This window comes from Aspergillus novofumigatus, assembly GCF_002847465.1.
Source record: "Aspergillus novofumigatus IBT 16806 chromosome Unknown P174scaffold_3, whole genome shotgun sequence".
Classification (NCBI taxonomy): Eukaryota; Fungi; Ascomycota; class Eurotiomycetes; order Eurotiales; family Aspergillaceae; genus Aspergillus; species Aspergillus novofumigatus.
The window spans coordinates 2847278-2867411 of NW_020194276.1; the positions used below are offsets into that span (position 1 = coordinate 2847278).

At 48.6% G+C, this 20134-nt stretch overlaps 6 protein-coding genes across 6 annotated transcripts; 2 read left to right on the forward strand and 4 right to left on the reverse strand.

The window, feature by feature from the left end:
• Window positions 1-279: 279 nt before the first annotated feature.
• Window positions 280-3068, reverse strand: rcoA (putative transcriptional repressor TupA/RocA). The gene is made up of 7 exons (XM_024828905.1): window positions 2631-3068; window positions 2317-2398; window positions 1898-2220; window positions 1288-1826; window positions 765-1232; window positions 563-695; window positions 280-480 (listed from the first exon to the last, which is right to left on the reverse strand). Exons 1-7 carry the CDS (start codon window positions 2749-2751, stop codon window positions 374-376), a joined length of 1773 nt encoding a protein of 590 aa, XP_024684371.1. The 5' UTR covers window positions 2752-3068; the 3' UTR covers window positions 280-373.
• Window positions 3069-4513: 1445 nt separating this feature from the next.
• On the forward strand, window positions 4514-5984 carry P174DRAFT_440389 (sterol desaturase family protein). Its single transcript, XM_024827041.1, has one exon. It carries the CDS (start codon window positions 4577-4579, stop codon window positions 5492-5494), a length of 918 nt encoding a protein of 305 aa, XP_024684372.1. The 5' UTR covers window positions 4514-4576; the 3' UTR covers window positions 5495-5984.
• P174DRAFT_145088 (uncharacterized protein) lies at window positions 5608-6280 on the forward strand. The gene has a single exon (XM_024821141.1). The coding sequence runs from the start codon at window positions 5721-5723 to the stop codon at window positions 6156-6158; it is 438 nt and encodes a 145-aa protein (XP_024684373.1). The 5' UTR covers window positions 5608-5720; the 3' UTR covers window positions 6159-6280.
• On the reverse strand, window positions 5975-9427 carry P174DRAFT_450146 (NCBP1 family protein). Its single transcript, XM_024828906.1, has 7 exons — window positions 9232-9427; window positions 9031-9125; window positions 8848-8954; window positions 8504-8771; window positions 7550-8436; window positions 7315-7496; window positions 5975-7242 (listed from the first exon to the last, which is right to left on the reverse strand). The coding sequence occupies exons 1-7, from the start codon at window positions 9293-9295 to the stop codon at window positions 6347-6349; spliced, it is 2499 nt and encodes an 832-aa protein (XP_024684374.1). The 5' UTR covers window positions 9296-9427; the 3' UTR covers window positions 5975-6346.
• A 1122-nt stretch (window positions 9428-10549) lies between these two features.
• On the reverse strand, window positions 10550-12562 carry P174DRAFT_482408 (GSK family serine/threonine-protein kinase; the record flags this gene model as incomplete). Its single annotated transcript, XM_024830732.1, has 7 exons — window positions 10550-11091; window positions 11160-11364; window positions 11422-11615; window positions 11675-12023; window positions 12099-12182; window positions 12254-12480; window positions 12517-12562. 7 exons carry the CDS (start codon window positions 12560-12562, stop codon window positions 10958-10960), a joined length of 1239 nt encoding a protein of 412 aa, XP_024684375.1. The 3' UTR covers window positions 10550-10957.
• A 6241-nt stretch (window positions 12563-18803) lies between these two features.
• Window positions 18804-20024, reverse strand: tom40 (TOM complex pore protein TOM40; the record flags this gene model as incomplete). The annotated part of the gene is made up of 3 exons (XM_024825611.1): window positions 18804-18911; window positions 18987-19634; window positions 19713-20024. 3 exons carry the CDS (start codon window positions 20022-20024, stop codon window positions 18804-18806), a joined length of 1068 nt encoding a protein of 355 aa, XP_024684376.1.
• Window positions 20025-20134: the final 110 nt, after the last annotated feature.

Below are 20134 nucleotides of genomic sequence, written 5' to 3' on the forward strand. Positions count from 1 at the left end.
AACCAGCACCTCAGTTAACAGATCCGCGAAGGAGCACATCCATGGCAAGCCGAAGTAGAAGATTCTCGTGTCAGTCAAAATATCAGTTTAGCTGCTATCCGTACATGCAGAGTTTTGTCATTTTTTAAAACATGGAATTCAACAAGTAACGTCACCGAGGAAACGAAAATCTGAAGTTGCGATGTGACGGGGACAGACCCTTCCAAAGGTCGAACGCATAAACAAACCCAGGCCATGTTCAAAGAGGCTACGACATTGTGGATTAAACAAACAAAAGAAGTCACATTTGCGCCGAAGCTTCCCATCATCAAGCCCATTACCGTCCGGTATAAGTGGAGTATCTGCCAGAGACACCACCGCGTTAGTTTCAATATCAGCGATAAGAATTGAACGTGAAAAAATACCTCCAGATTCTTGCCCGCATGTCGCCACTGCCAGTGGCGAACAAATTGCCTGTAGGGCTGGGGGCAACCGAGATGACTGTAAAAGACAGTTAGACCCTGAAAAATCCACGAGATCGACAAGAGAGAAAGGCAAGACAAATAATGGAAGAGGTGCTGACCGGAATTCTTGTGTCCTTGGAGCATCATCTGTGCATTTCCAGTGATGGGGTCCCAGAATTGAACACCCCGGTCCTTGGAACCGCTCATGACCCAGTGTCCATCGGGAGTGAGACACACGCTCAGAACAAAGTCCTACCCAGTAAAATTAGCATCGATCGAGCAAACTTCTTGCGAAGGCAAGCAGCGTCATATTGGATATACCTTGTGGCCCTCAAATGTGCGCACACATTTACCACCCTTCACGGCATTTGTGTAGCCGGCCCGGGGGACGCTTAGCTCCCAGAGCTTGATCGTCTTGTCAAGACTGCCGCTGACCAGATCCCGACCATTGGGAGCAAAGGCGACTGAGTAAACGCTATCCTTATGCCCGTCAGGACTCTCCAAACGCTCCACAAGATATCCAGTGGTGGTGTCCCAAACACGGACACTCTTATCCAAGGAGCCGGCCGCAACGTAGTGGCCGTCCGGAGACATGGCCACAGTGGTGACGCCGTCCTCGATGCTGAGAGTGTAGACGAGTTTACCATCGAGGATATCCCAGAGACGCACGGTCTTGTCTCCGCTGCCTGAAGCAATGTATCGACCATTGCCGGCGAAGTCGAGCGAGTAAATATCTTGCTCGTGTCCGGTGAAGATATGCTTAATGGTACGCGCCGCAATGTCCCACACCTAGATGCATTTGTATTAGCCACCCGGTCTTCCAATAGGGAACAACTCAACATACCCTGATTTGCTTGTCTTCGGCTCCGGTGGCAAGGTACTTGCCGTCAGGACTGAAGCAGACGCTGCGAATATAAAGATCCCCATCCTTGTCTACGCTCTCGTCTTGTAGGGTAGCGACGATCTGGCCAGTGGTCACGTCGAAGATCTGAGCGGAGCGGTTGCAGCCCGTGGCGAGGTATTTGCCATCGCGACTGAAACGGACACAGCAGACAACGCTGTCATGGACCAGGTGATGGACGAGGTCCACATCAAGCACTCGCTGAACTTCAGGGTTGAAGATCGCATACCAATCGGCCCCCTCGCGCTTCTGCGAAGCGGGCAAGTCATCGGGGTTCCAGTTAGCCAGCATGTTCCCGGGACGTTCGCCGCGAGACGTCACGAGCGCCTGGCTAGGAGGAGTGGGACGGGCAATTTGAGGGGACACACGCGGGTCGGGATACGCTAGCTGGTGAGTTTGTTGAGGAGTTGCAGGCCCAGGCGGGGCGCGAGGCCTCTTTCCGGGGCCAGGAGAAGCGGTCGGAGGCGGTGCGGGTCCGTAGCCTGAATAGAAAACGAAAATCATCGCAGGGTCAGACGCCAGAGAACCAAAAGTAAATACAGTCAGAACATACCGTTCACAGCAGCACCAGGCTGATATCCTCCAAAGGAGCTCTGCGGCGGTTGGGGCGCTGATTGCTGAGCCGCGGGAGCAGGCTGTTGAAGGGTATGCTGGGGAGGCTGCTGATCCTGGGGAGGGGGAGGGGCAAGACCGGGACCACTACCTCCTTGGTTGGTCATGATTCCACCGAACAAATTGCTGGGGCCATGGCCCAGGGCCGGGGGAGGCGCCTGAGACGGGCCAGCATGCTGCGCAGGGCCAGCAATATGGGATGAGACGGGCTGCACGCCGCGCGACTCGAGCTCGTGGCGCAGGACTCGGATTTCTGCTTCGTAACTATTTTATTGGAAAGCGAGATTATGTTAGCAGCCAAGCCAACTATGTATTTCCTTCTTCCATTTTCCCTCAAGGTTGGGGATTGGAGGTACGAACTCTTGCTTCATCTTGATCTGTGCCTGCTCCAGCTGATAGACCTTCTGTCGGATCATCTCCATCTCCTGGAGCTGACCGGTTACTGGAGTAGATAGTTAGCGCGGTTCGAGGATAACTTTGCAAGTGATGACAAGACTTGTGCGGCACCGTAGTCCACATGACATGTGAATCGGGCGAAGATTGAACGACCACGGTCTGCTTCCCCTCCCCCGATGTCTTGAGAGAACAGATGGACAAATGGCGATATGGTCACACATGGAAGTGGGAGCGTCGAACATAACCTAAGAGATATGAAAAAGACGTAAAGAACATACATTGGTGCTCGAACTCTCCGGTGCTTCTCGACTGGTTCTCAAACTCCTGGCGCAGCTGGTCCAGCAACTCTGTAAGACGGGAGTTGGGAGCGGGAACCATCCCACGATGTGTGTTATACATTTTGCGCGTCAAAATTTGAAATCAATCGCTTCGAGAAAATCGAGATCGGAGTGCGATATAGTCCAGTTGCAAGGATGACTGTAACAGCAACGTGCCGCGACCGAGCGATGCTGACGATTGAAGGAAGAGGGGCGGTTCGGGTTGAAATTGGATGACACCTCTCAAGGCACTGCAGATGGAAACGCAAGTCAAACCTGTCGCATCACAGCGCGACAGGGACAAGCCGCTGCAATGATGCAGGAGAAGGAAAAAGCGGGTGGGAAGGGTGAGGATAATCTGTGGCCGGGGTGTAAGTGTGTGTGAAGAAGAGCAACGGAATGAGTAGGAGGATGAGGAGGCTAACAGAGTTGAGTAGCAGGAGGTAAGATCGGTAAGGTAGGCGGATAGGTGTCGAGCTGGGACTTTGGGGCTTCCAAGACTCAGCAGCCAGTGGGACAGTAGTTAGTACCTTAGTAAGCGTGCACTGACACCCGGACACATATGTTATATAAGGTAGGTAGCATAAGGTAAAGAAGGAAAAAAGTCAGCCGGGGCAGGCGGCTAACGTTTGCCGCCAAGCCTCCAGAAGCGAAATCGCGCGCATTGGCTGGTTTTGGATCGTTACCTAAAACAGTATAGTATTGTAACTAACCTTTGTAGGTAAAGTTCGTACCTGACTTACTATTTGTGGATTAGTACTGGTGGGGCTCGACTGAGCGGTAAAAGAATCGTGAGATATGAGGGCCGTTTGCAGACAACTAACCACGGTAGAGCAGTCAATGACACAGACTCAAGGCAAGACTATTCTTCATGCATAGTGTTCATATCTTAGTCATGTTTATTGATCATCGAGTATTATGCTCTCAAGATTTAAGCTGTGGCAACTATCTGGCTGATAGATCAAGATTCTGCATCGATCTTATCCTTCGATAACTTCGTACTTTACCTCAGCTCCTTCATCAACAATTATTCTGAGGTTACTTGGGCACAGTCTTGGTTACAGTGTACGGATTTTTGATATTGATGGCACCTATACGCCTATACCTTGTCACTGTATTCAAAAAAATGAGGTTCGATACAGCTCAATGCGCCTTACCTAAACAACATCAGTGCGGACGAAGGAGTAGGCACGTAGATCCCCACATGAACTTCCAGACGGCTTCCTGTGGAATACCTACAGAGGATTTTTATTGAGTGATCGTTGTCGTTGTCTTCATCTGCAAGTCATTATTATTGAAATCTTCGAGGCAACCTAGACCTCGGAGTAGATACTACGGAGTATCTCCAGATACTACTTGCTCCACGAGCCGAATCCACTGATGGATCGGCTGTGCCTGTTCCGCCCTGGTGTGATAACTACGCTACTGCAGGGTCGATTTTCCGTGGTTCTCCTGATTAGAAGTCTCCCAAAACATCATTATTATTTTTATTAAACCTCCTCCACCACCTCCTCTTATACCCTTTTGCTATCCTCTCCTCCCTCCACCGATGATTTATCTTTCTTCTTGTCTCTAAATTCATACTGTTGTCATTCTATCGAGATTGACCCTCTACCGACTGACTGGGCTGCGCTCAACCCCTGCCAAATTTCTTCTCTGGCGCAAAAAAAATAGTTCTCATTTCCCGGCACCATGGATATCGTTCTTGAGATCTGGGATACCTTCATCGGGGACCGTGTATACTCGGCCCTACTACCTGTATCGCTTTCCTCGACGGTCTCGTTACCAGGCTTGACCAATGCTGCCAATAGCTCTTTGTCCTTGTTTGGTGCCTCCAAGCCGTTTGTGTACGAACCCGCCACTCAACTGTTTCATCTGGAGCCGTCCAAGTACGCCTACCTGAGCGCATGGCCCAGAAACAACATCTACCGCCAGTTCCTGAGTTTCTTTCTGATCGTTTGGTATGCAAGATCATCTTTGACCGCATCCTGTCCAAGAGATGGTTAACTAATGCCTCGATTTTCTTTCAAAATAGGATCTTCGGCATTATCGTGTACTTTATTTCCGCAACCCTCTCCTACATCTTCATCTGGGACAAGACGACAGTCAAGCATCCAAAGTTCCTCAAAAATCAAATTACCATGGAGATTGCGCAGACCATGCGATCCATGCCCGTCATGTCTCTCCTGACCGCTCCTTTCTTGGTCGCCGAGGTTAGGGGATACGCCAAGTTGTACGACTCCTTCGACGAAGAGCCGTTCCCTTACTATAGCATTCTACAGTTCCCTCTGTTTATCGCCTTCACTGATTTCTGCATCTACTGGATTCACCGCGGCTTGCACCACCCGCTGATCTACAAGTCCCTCCACAAGCCCCATCACAAGTGGATCATGCCCAGTCCCTTCGCGTCGCATGCCTTCCACCCCTTGGATGGTTGGTCGCAGAGTGTTCCTTACCATGTTTTCCCATTCATCTTTCCCCTACAGAAGCTGGCCTATGTTTTCCTCTTCGGCTTCATTAACCTGTGGACGGTAATGATTCACGACGGAGAATATGTTGCCAACAGCCCGATCATCAACGGGGCTGCTTGCCACACGATGCACCACCTCTACTTCAACTACAATTATGGCCAATTCACGACACTGTGGGACCGCCTCGGTGGCAGCTACCGGAAGCCCAACGAAGAACTCTTCCGGCGCGAGACGAAGATGGACGAAGCTGAGTGGAAGAGACAGACCAAGGAAATGGAGACAATCCTCAAAACAGTTGAAGGCGAAGACGACCGCAAGTATCTGTCTCAAGAAGAGACTAAAAAGGATCTGTGATCGATATCGTCGCGCCATGGAGTACGCCAAAAGTCCTCAGTTATTACAGACTGCGTTGGCGGAGAATACATCCGAATCGAACTCCGTTGCGGATAGGTCAACTGCTCATGGAGGCGGAAACAGACAAAAAGAACCTACCAAAAAGCCCATCGAAACGAAAAGAGGAGGGCCTGACATAACTCCTTTGACCACTTGGACAGGTTGGTCCCCAACCTTGACGTGAATTATGACTGTCATGTGCTTTCACATTTTCCCTTTCTTGGCCACTGCCCATACACTAATCATCTTTGTACAACACATCATTCCCTGTCTTCCTTCATGGTCATTCTTATTGTATCATTTTAATCATCTGCATGCATGGAGGTCCGGAATCTTCTCTTCTTCTCTTCCCTGCTTGTCTTTTGGCAGGACCTGTGCAAGTTTGCTGTATATAATTCATCAATTATTAGAAACACATACCAACATTACATTAATAAACCTACTGAATACCCAGAGGTGCCCTTCAAGCGAAATATTACTAGCGTCAACCAGATCCATAACGGTCCCTTTTGGTCGACGACCCCATGGGAGATTCCACAAGTGTCAGACATTATTAGGTGGCTCAAATGCAGGCATAGCAGACAAAACGTCCATGATTGAATGTATATCGAACAAGGAGCGGTAAAGAAATGCCGAAGACGGATCAAGAAATAAGAGGACAGAGTACATGGTCTTTTTTCGTTCTGTTTACCTTAATCCCACAATGACCTATCAATACATAGCTTCAAGGAAACTCAACAAGACGCAGTGGCTCAGCCAAGCCAATCGGCAGCAACTGAGACTGATGGGCTGTTTGGGTTGCGAGCGACTGCCCTACGAAATCTCGACGGCTTCATCTGCGCCAGCAATGTCCATGTCTCCATCTGCTGCTACATTCGCGGCCGCCCCAGTGTCAGAGGCAGCAGGCTGGGGCGCAGGGGCGGCCGTCCCGACCGGTGTGGCATCAGCCATGGCTTCCGTGATGAATGATTCTTCCACACCAGCCTTGCGTCTGAATACCCTGAGCCATCTGCGACCCCACTGACGGATGATTTCGTCCTCTGGCAGGTTCCCACTTCCATCACCTCTCTCCATCAGTCCATCGTTACTACCGCCAGCGACCGACACAATAGAGTCTTCGATCACTCTGAAAAGAGCCTGCATATCGGCCTTTTCGCGGCTCAGGGTCTCGTCCAAGACACTCAATTGAGGTTCATATAGACCCGGCTGGGTGCGTGCAGCCACAATCTGCCGCAGACGGTTGGTGACCTTGCCAACCGTAGCAGAAATCATCTCAAAGATATGTGTTCTGCTAAGAATCGTTCCTGCTTGCAACCTCTCCACCAGGGCCCATTCGATGACGGATAAGGGTGTCAGAATCGTGTAGTTCAACAGCTTGTCGATAATATTGATCGCGACGCCTGGTTGATCCACCCAGTACTCCATCACCGAGGTGATGATCTGACAACGGGCACGAGCTGATTTGGGCCCGATCGCCAATAGCCTTTCCTTGTTCCGCTCAATGCATGACAGGACGTGAGAAAGAGACTTGGATCCAACGAAGCAGATAGACGTGACCAAGGCATCGGTAGAGGGCAACATAGGATCATCGACTCCTAGAGCCTGGGCTTGCTCCTCGATGGCGGTGACCAGTGGCTGAATCTCCTCATCGCCCGCTTTTTTGCGAATGAGTTGCATGATCTCTCTGCCTTCTTTGGCGTAAGGAGTAGCTGTAGGAATAAGGATACTAGTTAACCCTACCGAGTAGGTAGAACGCGGATGACGTATGAGGTAAGACTCACTATCTGAGGAATATTTGAAATCAGGAGTATCCTTCTCCTTTCCTTCAGTTATCAATTCCTGGTACGGGTCTGGCAGAGTTCCTCTGATGCGTTGGGCAAAGCTCAATCGAATCTCTTTGTCGATAGCGCCCGTAATGAACGCCATTCTTGGGTGGACAAGCGGGAGCTCCAGGTCCTCAATCCTGAAACCAGACGTCAGCATACAGACAATGATTTCCGGATTGACTTCACCCACCATTCACTCCATTTCCACGTGAATCCAAAGTTGCTCAGGTGATGGGCGAACCAATCCAAGAATCGGTGCATGAGCTCCAAATCAATTGTGTCAAGGCTCCCATACAGGAAGCGAATAGCCCTACCCAAACTGGGAGCAATTGCCGCGGGCGCAATCTTGCAACATTCAGTGAGTACCGAGTGATAATAAACCAGCTTGTGTTCTGGGGAAGGAAGCTGGAATAGCTGGGAGAAGACGGCGTCGACGGCAACATCTTCAGGCTTCCACGTAGGGCGATCCCCAGGGAGATCGCGCAGCCTGTCAAATGGCGTAGCACGCTTCACAAAAGTGTGTGGCGTGAAATAACAATCCACATCTATCAAAAACTTGGCAGTAGCGATGCGGTTGAAGTCGAGGATGTTGATTGTATCCACGAGAGCTTCTCTCAATAAAGACGATGCAATGTCCGAGGTTGGAGGGACGGTCTCCAAGTCTTGATTCGCGTATACAGAGAGGTAGATCTCGGGAAAAATCGCCCTGGCTCCTTTTCGCACAGGATTTGGGACGGTGATCTGAGGGAAGGCATGTTTAGGCCCAGCTTCTATAGGACCATCTTCTTCGCCTTCCGACCTCTTCCAGGGCCGAGGAAGGCAAGCAAGCTCCCAGCCACGGTTCGCCTCGGCTTGGAGTTGGTTCTGAAGCAAGCCGATGACACTCTGCACAGCAGTTGGTTCACCATCCTGTAAAGCGAATGGATTCACCAAGTCAACTAGAGCATGCGGCGTTGAGGCGATGATGTCTGTTTTTTCCAGGAGTGCACTTGCTTGTGCTTCAAACCCGGTGGCTGGAGACGCCATAGTGTATGGAATCGTAAACAGAATGATTTTGACGAGCTCGAGTCCTAGCAACTATAGAGACGACATCAGCACCCAGCCAACCTCTATGCTCGAAGAAATGTTTGAATATATAACTGACGTCTTCAGATGACGCGGTTTGAAGATCAACCGCACGTGCAAAAAGTTCCTCCAGGATTGGAAAGACACCGTCTCCTTCGAAAATAGATTGAAGGCAACCCAGAAATCGCAGAAGAAGCTTGACCTCGCGCCAGGCTCCGGCATCAATGTACTGTTGTAGTGATTCGCGTGCTCGTTTGAGGACATCTTCCACAAGCTCTGATTTATAGTTATTGGCGACCAGAACTGTAGCGGCGATAAAGGGAATCTTCAACGGTTGCTCTATGACACTAGCAGAAAGCCGAAAGGTTAGCACTAGACGGCGCAGGGGAGATTGGAGTGAAAAGAAAGCTTATTCTCACATACAGATCAATGGCTATGTCGACATAGCTTTTTCTCAGCTCTTCGTCCTCATAGTTCTCTGCGACACTTTTTGCGATGACCACAGCGTCGTCCTCTGCTCTTCGAGCAGCCTAGAGCGCATTTACAAGTAAGCTTCACCAATTGCAATCGGTAAGACCAGGTCTTATGTGATAAGGAAACTCGTACAGATTCGGCAAGAGTTAGCAGCTGTCGTCGAACCTTGACCACGAGTGGCTCTTCGTATCTGCGCCTCTGCGGACGCCGGTCAGAATCCTCATCATCTATGCACCACCGGAGCAATGTTAGTTCAATCAAAACCAGTAAGGGAGAGGACCTTCTACTCAGCCAAAGGCAGAGCAGTAAGGATCGCAATTATCGTAGACCGACCTCTATAACGCCTCTTGCGCCCTCCCCTTGAGGGTCCGTGTGGTCGGCGTTCGTAGTCGGCCATGTTAGGATTGAACGACAGATCTCAACTCGCAAACAACAATTGACTCCAACAGAGTATCTATCCGGTGGATACCCAAGCTGAAGCTGAAGCTGTCACTTAAAAATAAGATCACGGCCCCTTTCGTTGGCAAAGACCAGGTAGTTCACTTGAAGCTAAGTACCGCATGCCAGACAACAGCTTCGGCCGGCGCAAAGCTGGAACATTAGATGTTCCGTTCCATGGCTTATATAACCCCTACTGATAACTAGTTAGTTAACTATAGGACCGTGACCCTGATAATGCGAGGTAAGCGGATTCATCTTCCTTACTTTGAAGGTGGGCTTATAACAAGTCGCTTCTGTTATCAGGCGCAAGCAGATTAGTATCTAGCAGCTTCAGCGGTTATTGATCCTTGTGAAACCCTATACCAGCTTAAGTCCGCTGCGTCTATCAGATGAAGAGTCCCTGTAAGGATCATTTATGCTCAGGATGACGAAAAGGCTATGGAAATGACTTTCTTCTGTGAAAGTAAGGAGCAGACTCTAGTTTTGAATCTCAATTCTCTCTTTCTTTGACAGAGGGCAACCAGAGCGCGTACAAGTGCCTGCGAATTGGGAGGTTCTGGGATAACAAGTTTACACAGCACAAATTTCAGGTAGATCCCGTGTACTTGATCAGAGGAAAGTAGAGACGAGAGGCAGCAGGAAGAAATGATACACGTATCTGTGTTTATACATACTAGCGAGTGAGAAGTCCCCAGACATACAGCTTGAGAATCTCTGAATGTATATGGAGGTGTAGAAATAGGCTATCCTCTTGGCATTAAAAAACAGCTGTGATCACCGTTGGCCAAGTCGAAGTCCACGTGGGCATCGAAGCCAAACAGGTGAAATCGGACGTTAGAAACAAACAAGAGTTTAGAGAAAATCAGAGGGGAAAAAGGATGAGAAGTGCTAAGGACACAAAAATCGAAAATGAAGTGTGAACACAAGGAAGGGGCTTCTAAAGCTGCAAGTTGAGCGGGCCATGGGACCTCCAATGCCGGTACTCGGAGCACACAGACTGACTGTAAAGACACAAATGTTAGGTGTCTCCAAGCCGAGAAATTCCTCACAGTATCTGTAGCCTCCGCAGGGTATGGATCACTTCGCATTTCTCAGTAGGACTTGCGGCATTGGAGTGGTCATGCCCTCCTTCAAACGAGAATGAAGCTATGCAACTTAAATCCCCGAAGGCAGACTCGCACACTAAAGGGTATCACTTTTTTTTCCTTTCCCAAGAGCTGTCTCAGACACCTCGAAAACTCCAGACTATGACAATCCCTCAACCCTGTTGCATGAAACTGTCATGATGCACCACCGCCTCACGAAAACTGCTTATGTTGTCACCAGAATGCGATGTTTCTGTATTTCCCATTCCTTTTTTTTCTCCTGTTTTCTCTTTTTTCACCTTTTCTTTTGAATATGGGATTTGCCTTGTATCCTCATACGTTCAGAAGAGATGCCAACTCCCGGGTGTCTAGCCAGCGACTCTGGTCGACAAGTTCCATAAAAGCCACTTCTGGTCCAAGAACATCCCAGTGCACAAAGTGAATTGCATCGCATGACATCATATCCTCGCGCAGTTGTGCAGATAGAAGCACTATCGAACGGGCGTTTGATTCGTAACGAGAAACTTATCGACTCAGTCGAGACGTGCCATCATCTCCTCCTTCGTGAGAGGAGTGAAGTTGTCAATGTCTAGCCCCCGGGCCTCGAGAGCGGCGCGTGCATGAGGGGGAACCAGCCGGCTGTTCAATGCAGGTGCAATAGAAAGTTCTACAAAAGGAATCGTCAGCGAATCAGCCATCTGGAAGAATAAGTTTGGGCCTCAAGTGACAACGAACCATGTCTGGAGAAATCAAAGAGATTGGGGAGATCCTTAGCTGCGCCACCAGGGTGCCGAGAGTCGGGCAGTCGGGTATTGGGATCTCTTAGTTCGTCGAAGAACGGGTGGCACATCGCCTCGATAGCGGATAGACGTTGTGTCGGCGTGTATTCCAGCAAAGCTGAGATCAGGTCAATGGCCTCGTGAGGAGCTCTCCGGAAAACCTGGGGGTCATCGAGTCAGTGTACAATTCGCAAGAAGTTCCTTCAGAGCGTATTCACCTTGTTGAATGGGTGTGGCTTAATTTGAGGGAATTTATGCTCCATATAGTTTGGGTTCATGGTGCGGATCTGCTCCCGAGTAGGGGTACCAAGGACCTTGATGATTTCCACCAGTTGGTCAATTCCCGACTCCCCAGGGAACAATGGCTGACCAAGCATGAGTTCAGCCATCACACAACCTGTGGACCACACGTCTTGACGATCGTCAGCAATGACAGTGTCAGAATTGAAGGAGGAATCAGTGAGGACTTACCGATCTTCGTTGTGTAATTAGTGGCGCCGAAGATCAATTCGGGCGCACGATAGTAGCGGGAACAGATATAGGAAACGTTGGGCTCATTCTCTACCAGAATCTTGGCCGAACCAAAGTCGCAGAGCTTGAGGATGCCGGTATTTGGATCGAGTAAGAGATTCTGGGGCTTGATGTCACGGTGGCAGATGCCTTGTGAATGGATGTATGCCAGGGAACGGAACAATTGATAGATATACAGCTTGACTTCCAACATTGGCATAGTCGTTTTCAGTTTATTGAAGTACCGCGACGCCCGATAGACGGTTTCTGGTACGTATTCGAGAACGAGGTTTAGGTACACTTCATCCTTCTGTTGAAGACAATGGTAGGGTAGTCAGCAAAAGGCAACTTAGGACGAAAGGGGAAACACAGGAGAGTCGCATACCCTCTCGCCGTTCGAGTAGTAGAAGGCTTTCAATTCTACGATGTTAGGATGGCGGACAATCCGCATAATCTGCAGTTCTCGATTCTGGTATCTCGTCAGCGACGGTATCGTGGGGTTGGGCAGCGAGGGCAATTGCCCTCATAATGTACACATACTTTGAAGCGCTTGTCTTGAAGGACCCTCTTGATGGCAGCATCCTCGCCGCTTGGCATCATTTTCGTTTGAAAGACGACACCAAACGATCCATTGCCGACGATTTTACATTGTGAGTACGAGATTTCTTTGGTTTCCCCTGTCAGTCCATCCTGGACCTTCTCGCGGACGACTTCTGCATGGTCGGAAAGCGAAGCAGTCAGTTCCACAGGCTCCTGGGTAATGTTTTCTGAACAATTGAACTCAGCATTTGGAAGTTTCTTACCGCCCATGCGCAGATTCGAGAACACCCCAGGTCGATTTTGTGACATCACGGGCAACTTGTGGGGTTGGCAACAAGAGGGGGGTTGGGCAGTTGCTATCGAGAGTATGGAGGGCTGCACTTCAACAGTGAATGGCGGAAAATAGCGTAGAAGGGAGTTCTGAAGTCCGTTTTGGGCAGACTGCAATCGATGGTGGAGCAGAAGGAGGGGTGTTCGCTTTGGATGGGCGGAATATCCGAATGGTGGATGTTGAGTGGAGGTGCGTGTGAGATGGAAAGGTTGAGAGAGGCGGACTTATGGGCGGGCGAATCGTAGGTGGTAGGCTTAGAGCAAGGACCAATGGACTTGGCAAGAGTGCAGACACAAGACCACAGCAGGAAACCTCCAAGGGAAAGAAATAATAATGGATTCGTTTGGAGAACAGAAACGAAGATGATAAATGAAAAAATAAAAAATGAAAAAGATAAAAGAAAAAGGCAGGAGTGGAAGTACTTGAAAGGCGAGGGAATTTGCAAATTTGGCGTTCTAGTTCAGAAATTATATTGGATTGATGTCCTCGAAAGGTAGTGAGGACGGAAAGGAAGAGGAAGAAAGGGAGCACGAGTGAGAGCGAGAGGGAGAGAGATTAAGGTAGTCAAGGTAGGATAGAGAGAGGGAGAGGGAGGGAGAGCAGGTGACGTTGATGGAGCGACGAAGCCCGAACACGCGAGGTCTGCAGGAACGCGGAAATAAAGAACCGGGAGTAGAGGATGAAAAGCAAGGAACACTCGGGCTATCTTCAGTCAAGTAAGAACGTTCTAAAGATTGATGCAAAGAAGATATGAATTGTCAAAGAACCATTCGAGCGAGGAAGCGTCTTGATGTCGAGCGGGGGGAAGAGAAATAATAATAGATCGTAGTGAGATCGAAGTTCAATATGGCGCTGGAGGAGGCAATAATTTGGGGCAGAGAGGAGGGGGCGGGACTACTAGAGACTACCACTACTGCTGCTATTTAGTTGCGGTAGCCAACCCACAAGTTCACCAACTGAATGATCCTGAAGTATGGCATGCGGCCTAATTGTAGATTCTTAATGAATTCTGAATAATAAATGAGCTACAGGGTGGTGCAGTAGTTAGTAGTTAGATAGTAGCTCTATATAGTACCTGCTGCATACCTAGACAGTTGTGGCAGTGTGTGTAGATGAGGCGAAGGATAATGGCTAGGAATGTCTTCTATTGGCGCATTCTGGCTTTCTGTTTATGGCCACAGACATGATGTGCTGATAGTCAAGTAGAATAATACTCCGTACCTTAGTTTCCTCCTTTCTCCTTTTTTAATTCATTCCAATCCAATCTTGTCCTCAAAAGTCTAACAGTAACAGTTCATGGGAAAGAATAATTTGCTAGAGTAATTTATGACAGTACGTACCAGCCAGAAAGCGGAGAGGCAGATATGGATTTGCTTGCCAGGGGCCCCAGAAGAGCCACAGGAAAGAGGGGCATATGCTAACTACCTTTACTCTAAGTCCCTAACTACCTACCCGGCTATCCAATGGACAATCTGATTTTAAGTAGGTACATGCATGTATGTATGTATGTATTGATACAGTAACTTACAAGACCAGTGGGTACCTCCAGCTATCCATCATGACGCTATATTTCCCTTGCAGGAATTGAAGTAAGGTGCCTATTTAGTGCCCTTTTGGGCGCACAGGCATACAGACTGGACACCAGGGCAGTCACAGGCAGTCTCATTGGACATGGCATCATATACTACTCTGAATTGGGTCAGTAAGAAGTGAACAACGTCAAGCAGAAAATTGTCCACCACAGCCAATAAGTATCTACCTAGTCGTTGCTGTCGAGCCTTAGATAACTAAAAAGAACTTATTATTATTTTGTTGATCATGCCTCAAGCCTTTAGAAGAAGCTAGGTACCAAGTCTCTACAGACTATCTAGGGCAAAGTCTTGTGCTACTCCCAAATATCCAATAACGACGGCGGCTTTTGTGGGACCTTCGAGCTTGGACGGTAGGTACGAGCCTATGTTAATAATAATAATGCTGAACTAGGGAGATAATGCACCTGAAGTAGTCCAATATTCTTATTGGCAAAGCCAGCTGACCAGTGCCATGAGGCCTATGAGGACTCAGGAAGGGAAGTTGATCGGATCCTAGTTATGTAGATGGCTCCCTAACAATTGCCCATCACCATATGTATATGATTGAATTGCTTCCTTCTCTTCAATTCGGATACTGGACTTTAGGAAAGGATGATTGCATTCTTATAATACGGATTCGAGAATTCATGCATCTGAGAGGGTATTCCTTATATAACTGGATCAACTGCTAGATTAACTAGTCATGGATCACTATCATGCTCCGTGGAAGCTAAGCAGATGGACAAAGTCTGATCACATGGCGCACTATGGCACTTTAGGCGTAGATCCTCTGTCCTTGATTTAGAGACTCTCAAGTGTTCTGTATTTCTAGGGGTGTCGCTACTCGTTGACTATAAATAAACGCAATGTTTAAGAGCAAAGAAGGGGAAAAGAAGCAACTTTACAAATACTATATCAGATAGCACCATAACAACGCAATTATGACGATAGATTTCATATGTAAAGTGTATCACTGGACCATTCTAAGGAGAAAATGCGACGTTCATGAATCAGGGCAACTTTGGCCACTCAACTTGGTGGATATGTTGGTCATAAGTTGAGATTATCATTTTAGTATTTGTGTACGGGGGTTACTGGGTCATCATTTCAGAGTACATACCTTACCAAGCTGTGAGTGACCTAACCTACTTACCGGGAGCTTAGGTAAGAGGAGAGGCACCAGGCGCCATGTGTCTGGTCCGCTGGTGTCAAGTGACCAGCCATGATTTTCACTGGAATCCACCTGATTGGCTACCTTTTCTGCTGCCCACTCACCCGACGTATGAAAGTAACAGAATTGGTACAATCTCGAGCCGCCGCATACTTGCGCCGTCCAGGATCTAGATCTCTACTTACTATATTACCTTAGCTACCTTGATGATTCAGACCACCTGCTGACTCGAGGGGTACTGACAGGTACCATACGTAGGCAGTTTGCGATCATGCCCCGGTCCACGGTGAAATTATCTGCTTGTCAAGTGACCAGAAGCTCCTTGGAGTCGGGATTTAGCATACAAGCCAAGTTTGACAAACTGCGCCACCTTTCTGTTGTGTCTTGAAGCACGACTGTGACACGCATTGCCTGTTTATATCCGCGGCATAGATAGATACTTGTCAAGATTAGATAGTCCGACGCGATGGGCCAAGACCGGTGTGATTTTATCCTTTTTTTCGGCATCCCATAACATGGATCTGAACAATCGGCCGCTGGCACCGAATTGCCCCCGATCGTCATGAATCAGCCCGTTCATGACAGCAGTCTTAGGGACCCCCTTATGACATGGGCATTTGGGACTTTGTTGAGTCTTTGGACATATGAGAATACGAAATCTGCTCGGCTTTTCCCCATGAATGTCACTAAACCTGGATTGGATCTGCGAACGGACTGGGCATGCCATTGATGTTGTCTACTACTTCTAATAGTGCTATTCCGGTCCGTGTTTTCGGATTCTATGATTCGGCCTAATGTATATGTGGCATTACGGCCATTATTGAATTATCATGCTTGAATTACGTTAGTATATCCCTTCGGATCCTGATGGTTTTGGTTAGGTGACCTGTTTCGCTTCAAGGATGGTGGGCATCACGAGGCTCCAACTAAACACCACTTGATCTCAATTGGCAGGAAATCAGAACGCCGCAGTCTCGGTTCTTACAAATATAGATCAAACGAGGCAAGCTTCAAGGGGATTGTCTTGAGGGAGATTGCATATATTGCAATCAACACAGATAGGCGAGCAGTGCACTGGGTATTGTGGTGTGAGTACTCCGAGAATTACCAATACAATATCGGTTGCAAAGTACCTTACCTACCTTAGGTAGGTACTTGCCTGTACCCTCCCTAAATGCCTCCATGATAGATCCTCTGTCGGTGCCGGTCATGTATGTCGATAATTTCCTATTCCATGGTACCAGGCACCGCATTCCAGCATTTGAACCAGGCTGTGGGTACTGAGAAGGTCATGTAAGTACTAGCGCTCTTGGTGCGGTCAGCAGATCATGGTCTGTTGGGTCAATTTTCCGATTCCGAATTTGTTCTCAGGTGACTGAGGCTTGCATGGCACTAACTTCTTGGGTGGTAGGGGCTGCGATCCTGTGAGAAGACGATGCATATCATGATCTCTGGTTGCTAGGAATGGAATCAATGCTACAAAATCGCTCATTGAGAATAGTTTTATATATCTGGGATTTGTAGTATTGCGAACAGTGTGCGAAAAGTGGATGAACAAGACGGTCGTCAAGTAGCATGGCCCTAAACCAATCCATAGAGAGGTCCTGCTGCAAATCAAATCGTACCGGTTCAAGTATATGTGAGACCAGGAGGGATGTTCTGACATTGACAGGCAGCTGCCCTTGACCCTGAACCATCCATATCTCAAAGAGTCGAACAGACAATGTTTGAATTTCATATCTTTTCCGTCTTGACTACTTATCTTAGATATACTGCTGCAGGAATCAAGTCGTAGACCTCATCCTCAACCAGAACTGCTTGGTCGACTGCAACAGTGCTTCTTAGAGTCCCCTCTGGGTATCCGCTTAGTCTAATATACTGGCGATCTCTTTGCTATATACGACGTTCATGTATTCTCGCTTCACTTAGGTTGGTAGATTTGACTGAGTTAATCTACTCGCAAGGAAAGACGAAAGACAGATATACATGCACCAAGTACGGAGCTGATACCGAACAACTACCTGCCTTATCCTTCGATTATGACCCTATTCTACTGACAATAATGACCATTGCTATAGTATCAATGCAAAACAGTAAAAGATACCCACCTCGCCTGACACTACTGTCCTCTATCTACCTCTCTGCTACTCTAAAAGTTCAAGAGATAATTTAACCGGGGGAAAATGATGTCACGGTGGGGCTGAGACAATTTACTTGGGCGTTAGGACCGTGGATATACCGCAAATCAGAATAGGTATCTGCAGGGATTCAGGGACTCTTTAAAAGACTCGAAATTGATTATCTTGTCTTCACCATCGCCCAACCTCGCGACTTCAAGTTGGGGGTGGCCCAAAAGTCGCCACAGAAGATGGGCCTAATCGCTCTCGAAGCTCGACCTAACTGCGTACTACTATCGAGCATTTTGCCTCTCTAACAATCCGCATACTCTATAGATACTTCCAGGAGGAACCCTGATACGAATGTGTAATTAAGGTAACAGACGTGGGGCCTGAGAAAGGAGTGACTGTCGAGCCTCTGCGCAAACGACCTTTTTAGCGAGCCTAAGTGGACCAACAAGCTCACCTATGTGGGTTGGAGTTATACAGGTACGTTCAGGAGCTGCGTTCTCACGGTATCATCCATTGTGTACCTATTTCCAGAGTATCTGGGTAAATCAGTAGTCAGCGTACTGCGCGAGCCAGTGACTAGCCTAGTCAAATCTCGTGATAGGTATGTAGATATTACGTATATGCTCGATGCCATCCGCGGGTTGTTGAGAGAGTACTTTGTAAGGTTTCAGAGGGAAGTGAATTGAACAATTGACGGTTTGCATTGGACGACTAAAGCTGCATTGGTGCCGGGCATGGCCTCTATTCTGAGCCACTGAATCCTCTCTTGTCCCTCTCGAGAAGTGCCTATCTATGTGGCTTGATATCCAATGACAACTGCGGTGTTCGTTGATCTTGTGTCCACATACCCGTCTCCAAAAGTCCAACTGCTAGGAAACTTAAATTGTTTTACATTGATCCCTCTAAGATGTCATGAACATAACAGCTTCCTGCCATCGCTTCCATGCATTCCATGCTCTGCAGTCCCGTCGACAAGCCAGCATCGCCCATCACAAATAAACGTGGTACCAATAAGGACAAGAAAAAGGAACAACAGTCTCACAGATGAAGCCATGACGCGGAAGTCGGAAGAGAAATAATAGGAGACTCCCCAATAAATCGAAGATGGATCTATACAAAAATTGGTTTCCCTGGCGCCAAACGACCGCCTTCCTGCACCAGCAAATCGCGTTCAAGGGCGTAACCGAGGTGATACACCATCTTCCAGACGTACACGTGGAGAGAGAAGATCTAATAAAACAGATAGTGGAGAAATAATTCAAGCTGGATGGCGGAGCAGCCAAAAAAAAGCTCCAGTTTCCCACAAGCAAGCGGGTATGATTAGCTCCAGCTATGCTTCAGGGAGGGTTTAGAAAGGAGGAGGGATCATGCCCTGAGCCTCGATCTTCTCCTGCTGCTCCATCAATTCCTCGCCAGCGATCTCGAGGGACACAGCAAGACCAAGCTTGGCCGATTGCTACAATGCGATACGAATCAGTAACCATTTGAACCCATCGTACACACAAAGGTTGTATAAAGACAGACAACTCACCTTAGCCTGGTCAATTTCGCCAGCAAAAGTAAGAGAGATGGGCATGGCTATCCGCTTCTCCAGCAAGCAGCTGACCTTACCAGCGCTGTCAACCTGGGCACGGAATGTCGAAGCCCGGAAGTCGTACTTGGCTCCAATAGAGGTGGTACCGTCTCTGCTAGGGCCCCCCATCAAAGCAGCAGCAGCATTAGGAGCAAACTGAAGGTTCATGTCAACACCAGCCTCAACACGCTCAGAGAGCTTTCTCCAGTAGGAGGCAGTGAAAACGCCCTGAGCCTGCAGCTGGGCACTGGCAATCCAGTCGTTTGCCTTGTATCTCGCACAGTAGGAAAGGGCAGTCTCTGGGCGGGCGTTCATAGCTTGGCGCTGCCAGATCGCTTCGAATCCAAGGGCAAGGCTGGGAGTGATGGACTGAAGATAGCTTCCGACAAAGATTCCAGTAAGGCCACCGTCCAGACAGGATGGGTTGAAGGCCTTAATAGATGCGGAGAAGTCATCACCGGTATAGTCGTTATCGATTTGCAGGAGGCCCTGGCTAGCACCGGCCATGATCTGAGTGTTGGTCTTGGTGACCAGCTTGGGATTCCATCGGTAGTTGAAAACAGCGGCGAGAGCGCCATCGCTCCCGAAGTTACCTTGCATGAAAACCTGCCGAGATGAGAGTTTAGTAACCGAAGTTGGCAAAATTCAAGGAGCCCATTTCATCGATTAAGCGATGATGCATACCTTAGGAGTTCCGTACATGGCCGAGAAGGCATATGGAGGCAGGTTGCCAGACCCGCCCATGGAGAAGGCGTGCGAGACACGGAACAGGGGAGACATGCCGAAAACCTTTGTCAGGTCTGCACGGAGACCACTGAACATAAAGTTAGACAGAAGGACCTCCTTCTGCACTTCCCTGGCAATGTTATCCACAGTTCCTGGGTTGGACAGGCCGAGGGCCGCCCTTCGCTCGGAGAACGAGTTGTATGCATCTTTGAGGGCGATGGCAGCGGAATTCTCCGCAAGGAAAGAAGGAAGGGCTAAAAAGTCGGCCATTGTGATTGTCTGTGCAAGTGAACTGGTGTGATAAGAGGATGATCAGGTAATGAGGTTGACCGTCACGCGGGCTCGAGGGACGTCTTTCCTTCTCGCTGTCGATGAGATGA

What these genes read in the sequence shown, in the direction of transcription:
- P174DRAFT_440389 (XM_024827041.1), top strand. Translation starts at nt 4,577, where the DNA reads ATGGCCCAGAAACAACATCTACCGCCAGTTCCTGAGTTTCTTTCTGAT.
- rcoA (XM_024828905.1), bottom strand. Translation starts at nt 2,751, where the DNA reads ATGTATAACACACATCGTGGGATGGTTCCCGCTCCCAACTCCCGTCTT. An exon ending in CAGATCAAGATGAAGCAAGA is followed by an intron (nt 2,221 to 2,316) that starts GTTCGTACCTCC and finishes CCAATAAAATAG; the next exon opens with TTACGAAGCAGAAATCCGAG. An exon ending in CCGAAGACAAGCAAATCAGG is followed by an intron (nt 1,233 to 1,287) that starts GTATGTTGAGTT and finishes AAATGCATCTAG; the next exon opens with GTGTGGGACATTGCGGCGCG.
- P174DRAFT_450146 (XM_024828906.1), bottom strand. Translation starts at nt 9,295, where the DNA reads ATGGCCGACTACGAACGCCGACCACACGGACCCTCAAGGGGAGGGCGC. An exon ending in GCGCAAGAGGCGTTATAGAG is followed by an intron (nt 9,126 to 9,231) that starts GTCGGTCTACGA and finishes GGTGGTGCATAG; the next exon opens with ATGATGAGGATTCTGACCGG. An exon ending in GTCGACATAGCCATTGATCT is followed by an intron (nt 8,772 to 8,847) that starts GTATGTGAGAAT and finishes GCTTTCTGCTAG; the next exon opens with TGTCATAGAGCAACCGTTGA.
- P174DRAFT_145088 (XM_024821141.1), top strand. Translation starts at nt 5,721, where the DNA reads ATGACTGTCATGTGCTTTCACATTTTCCCTTTCTTGGCCACTGCCCAT.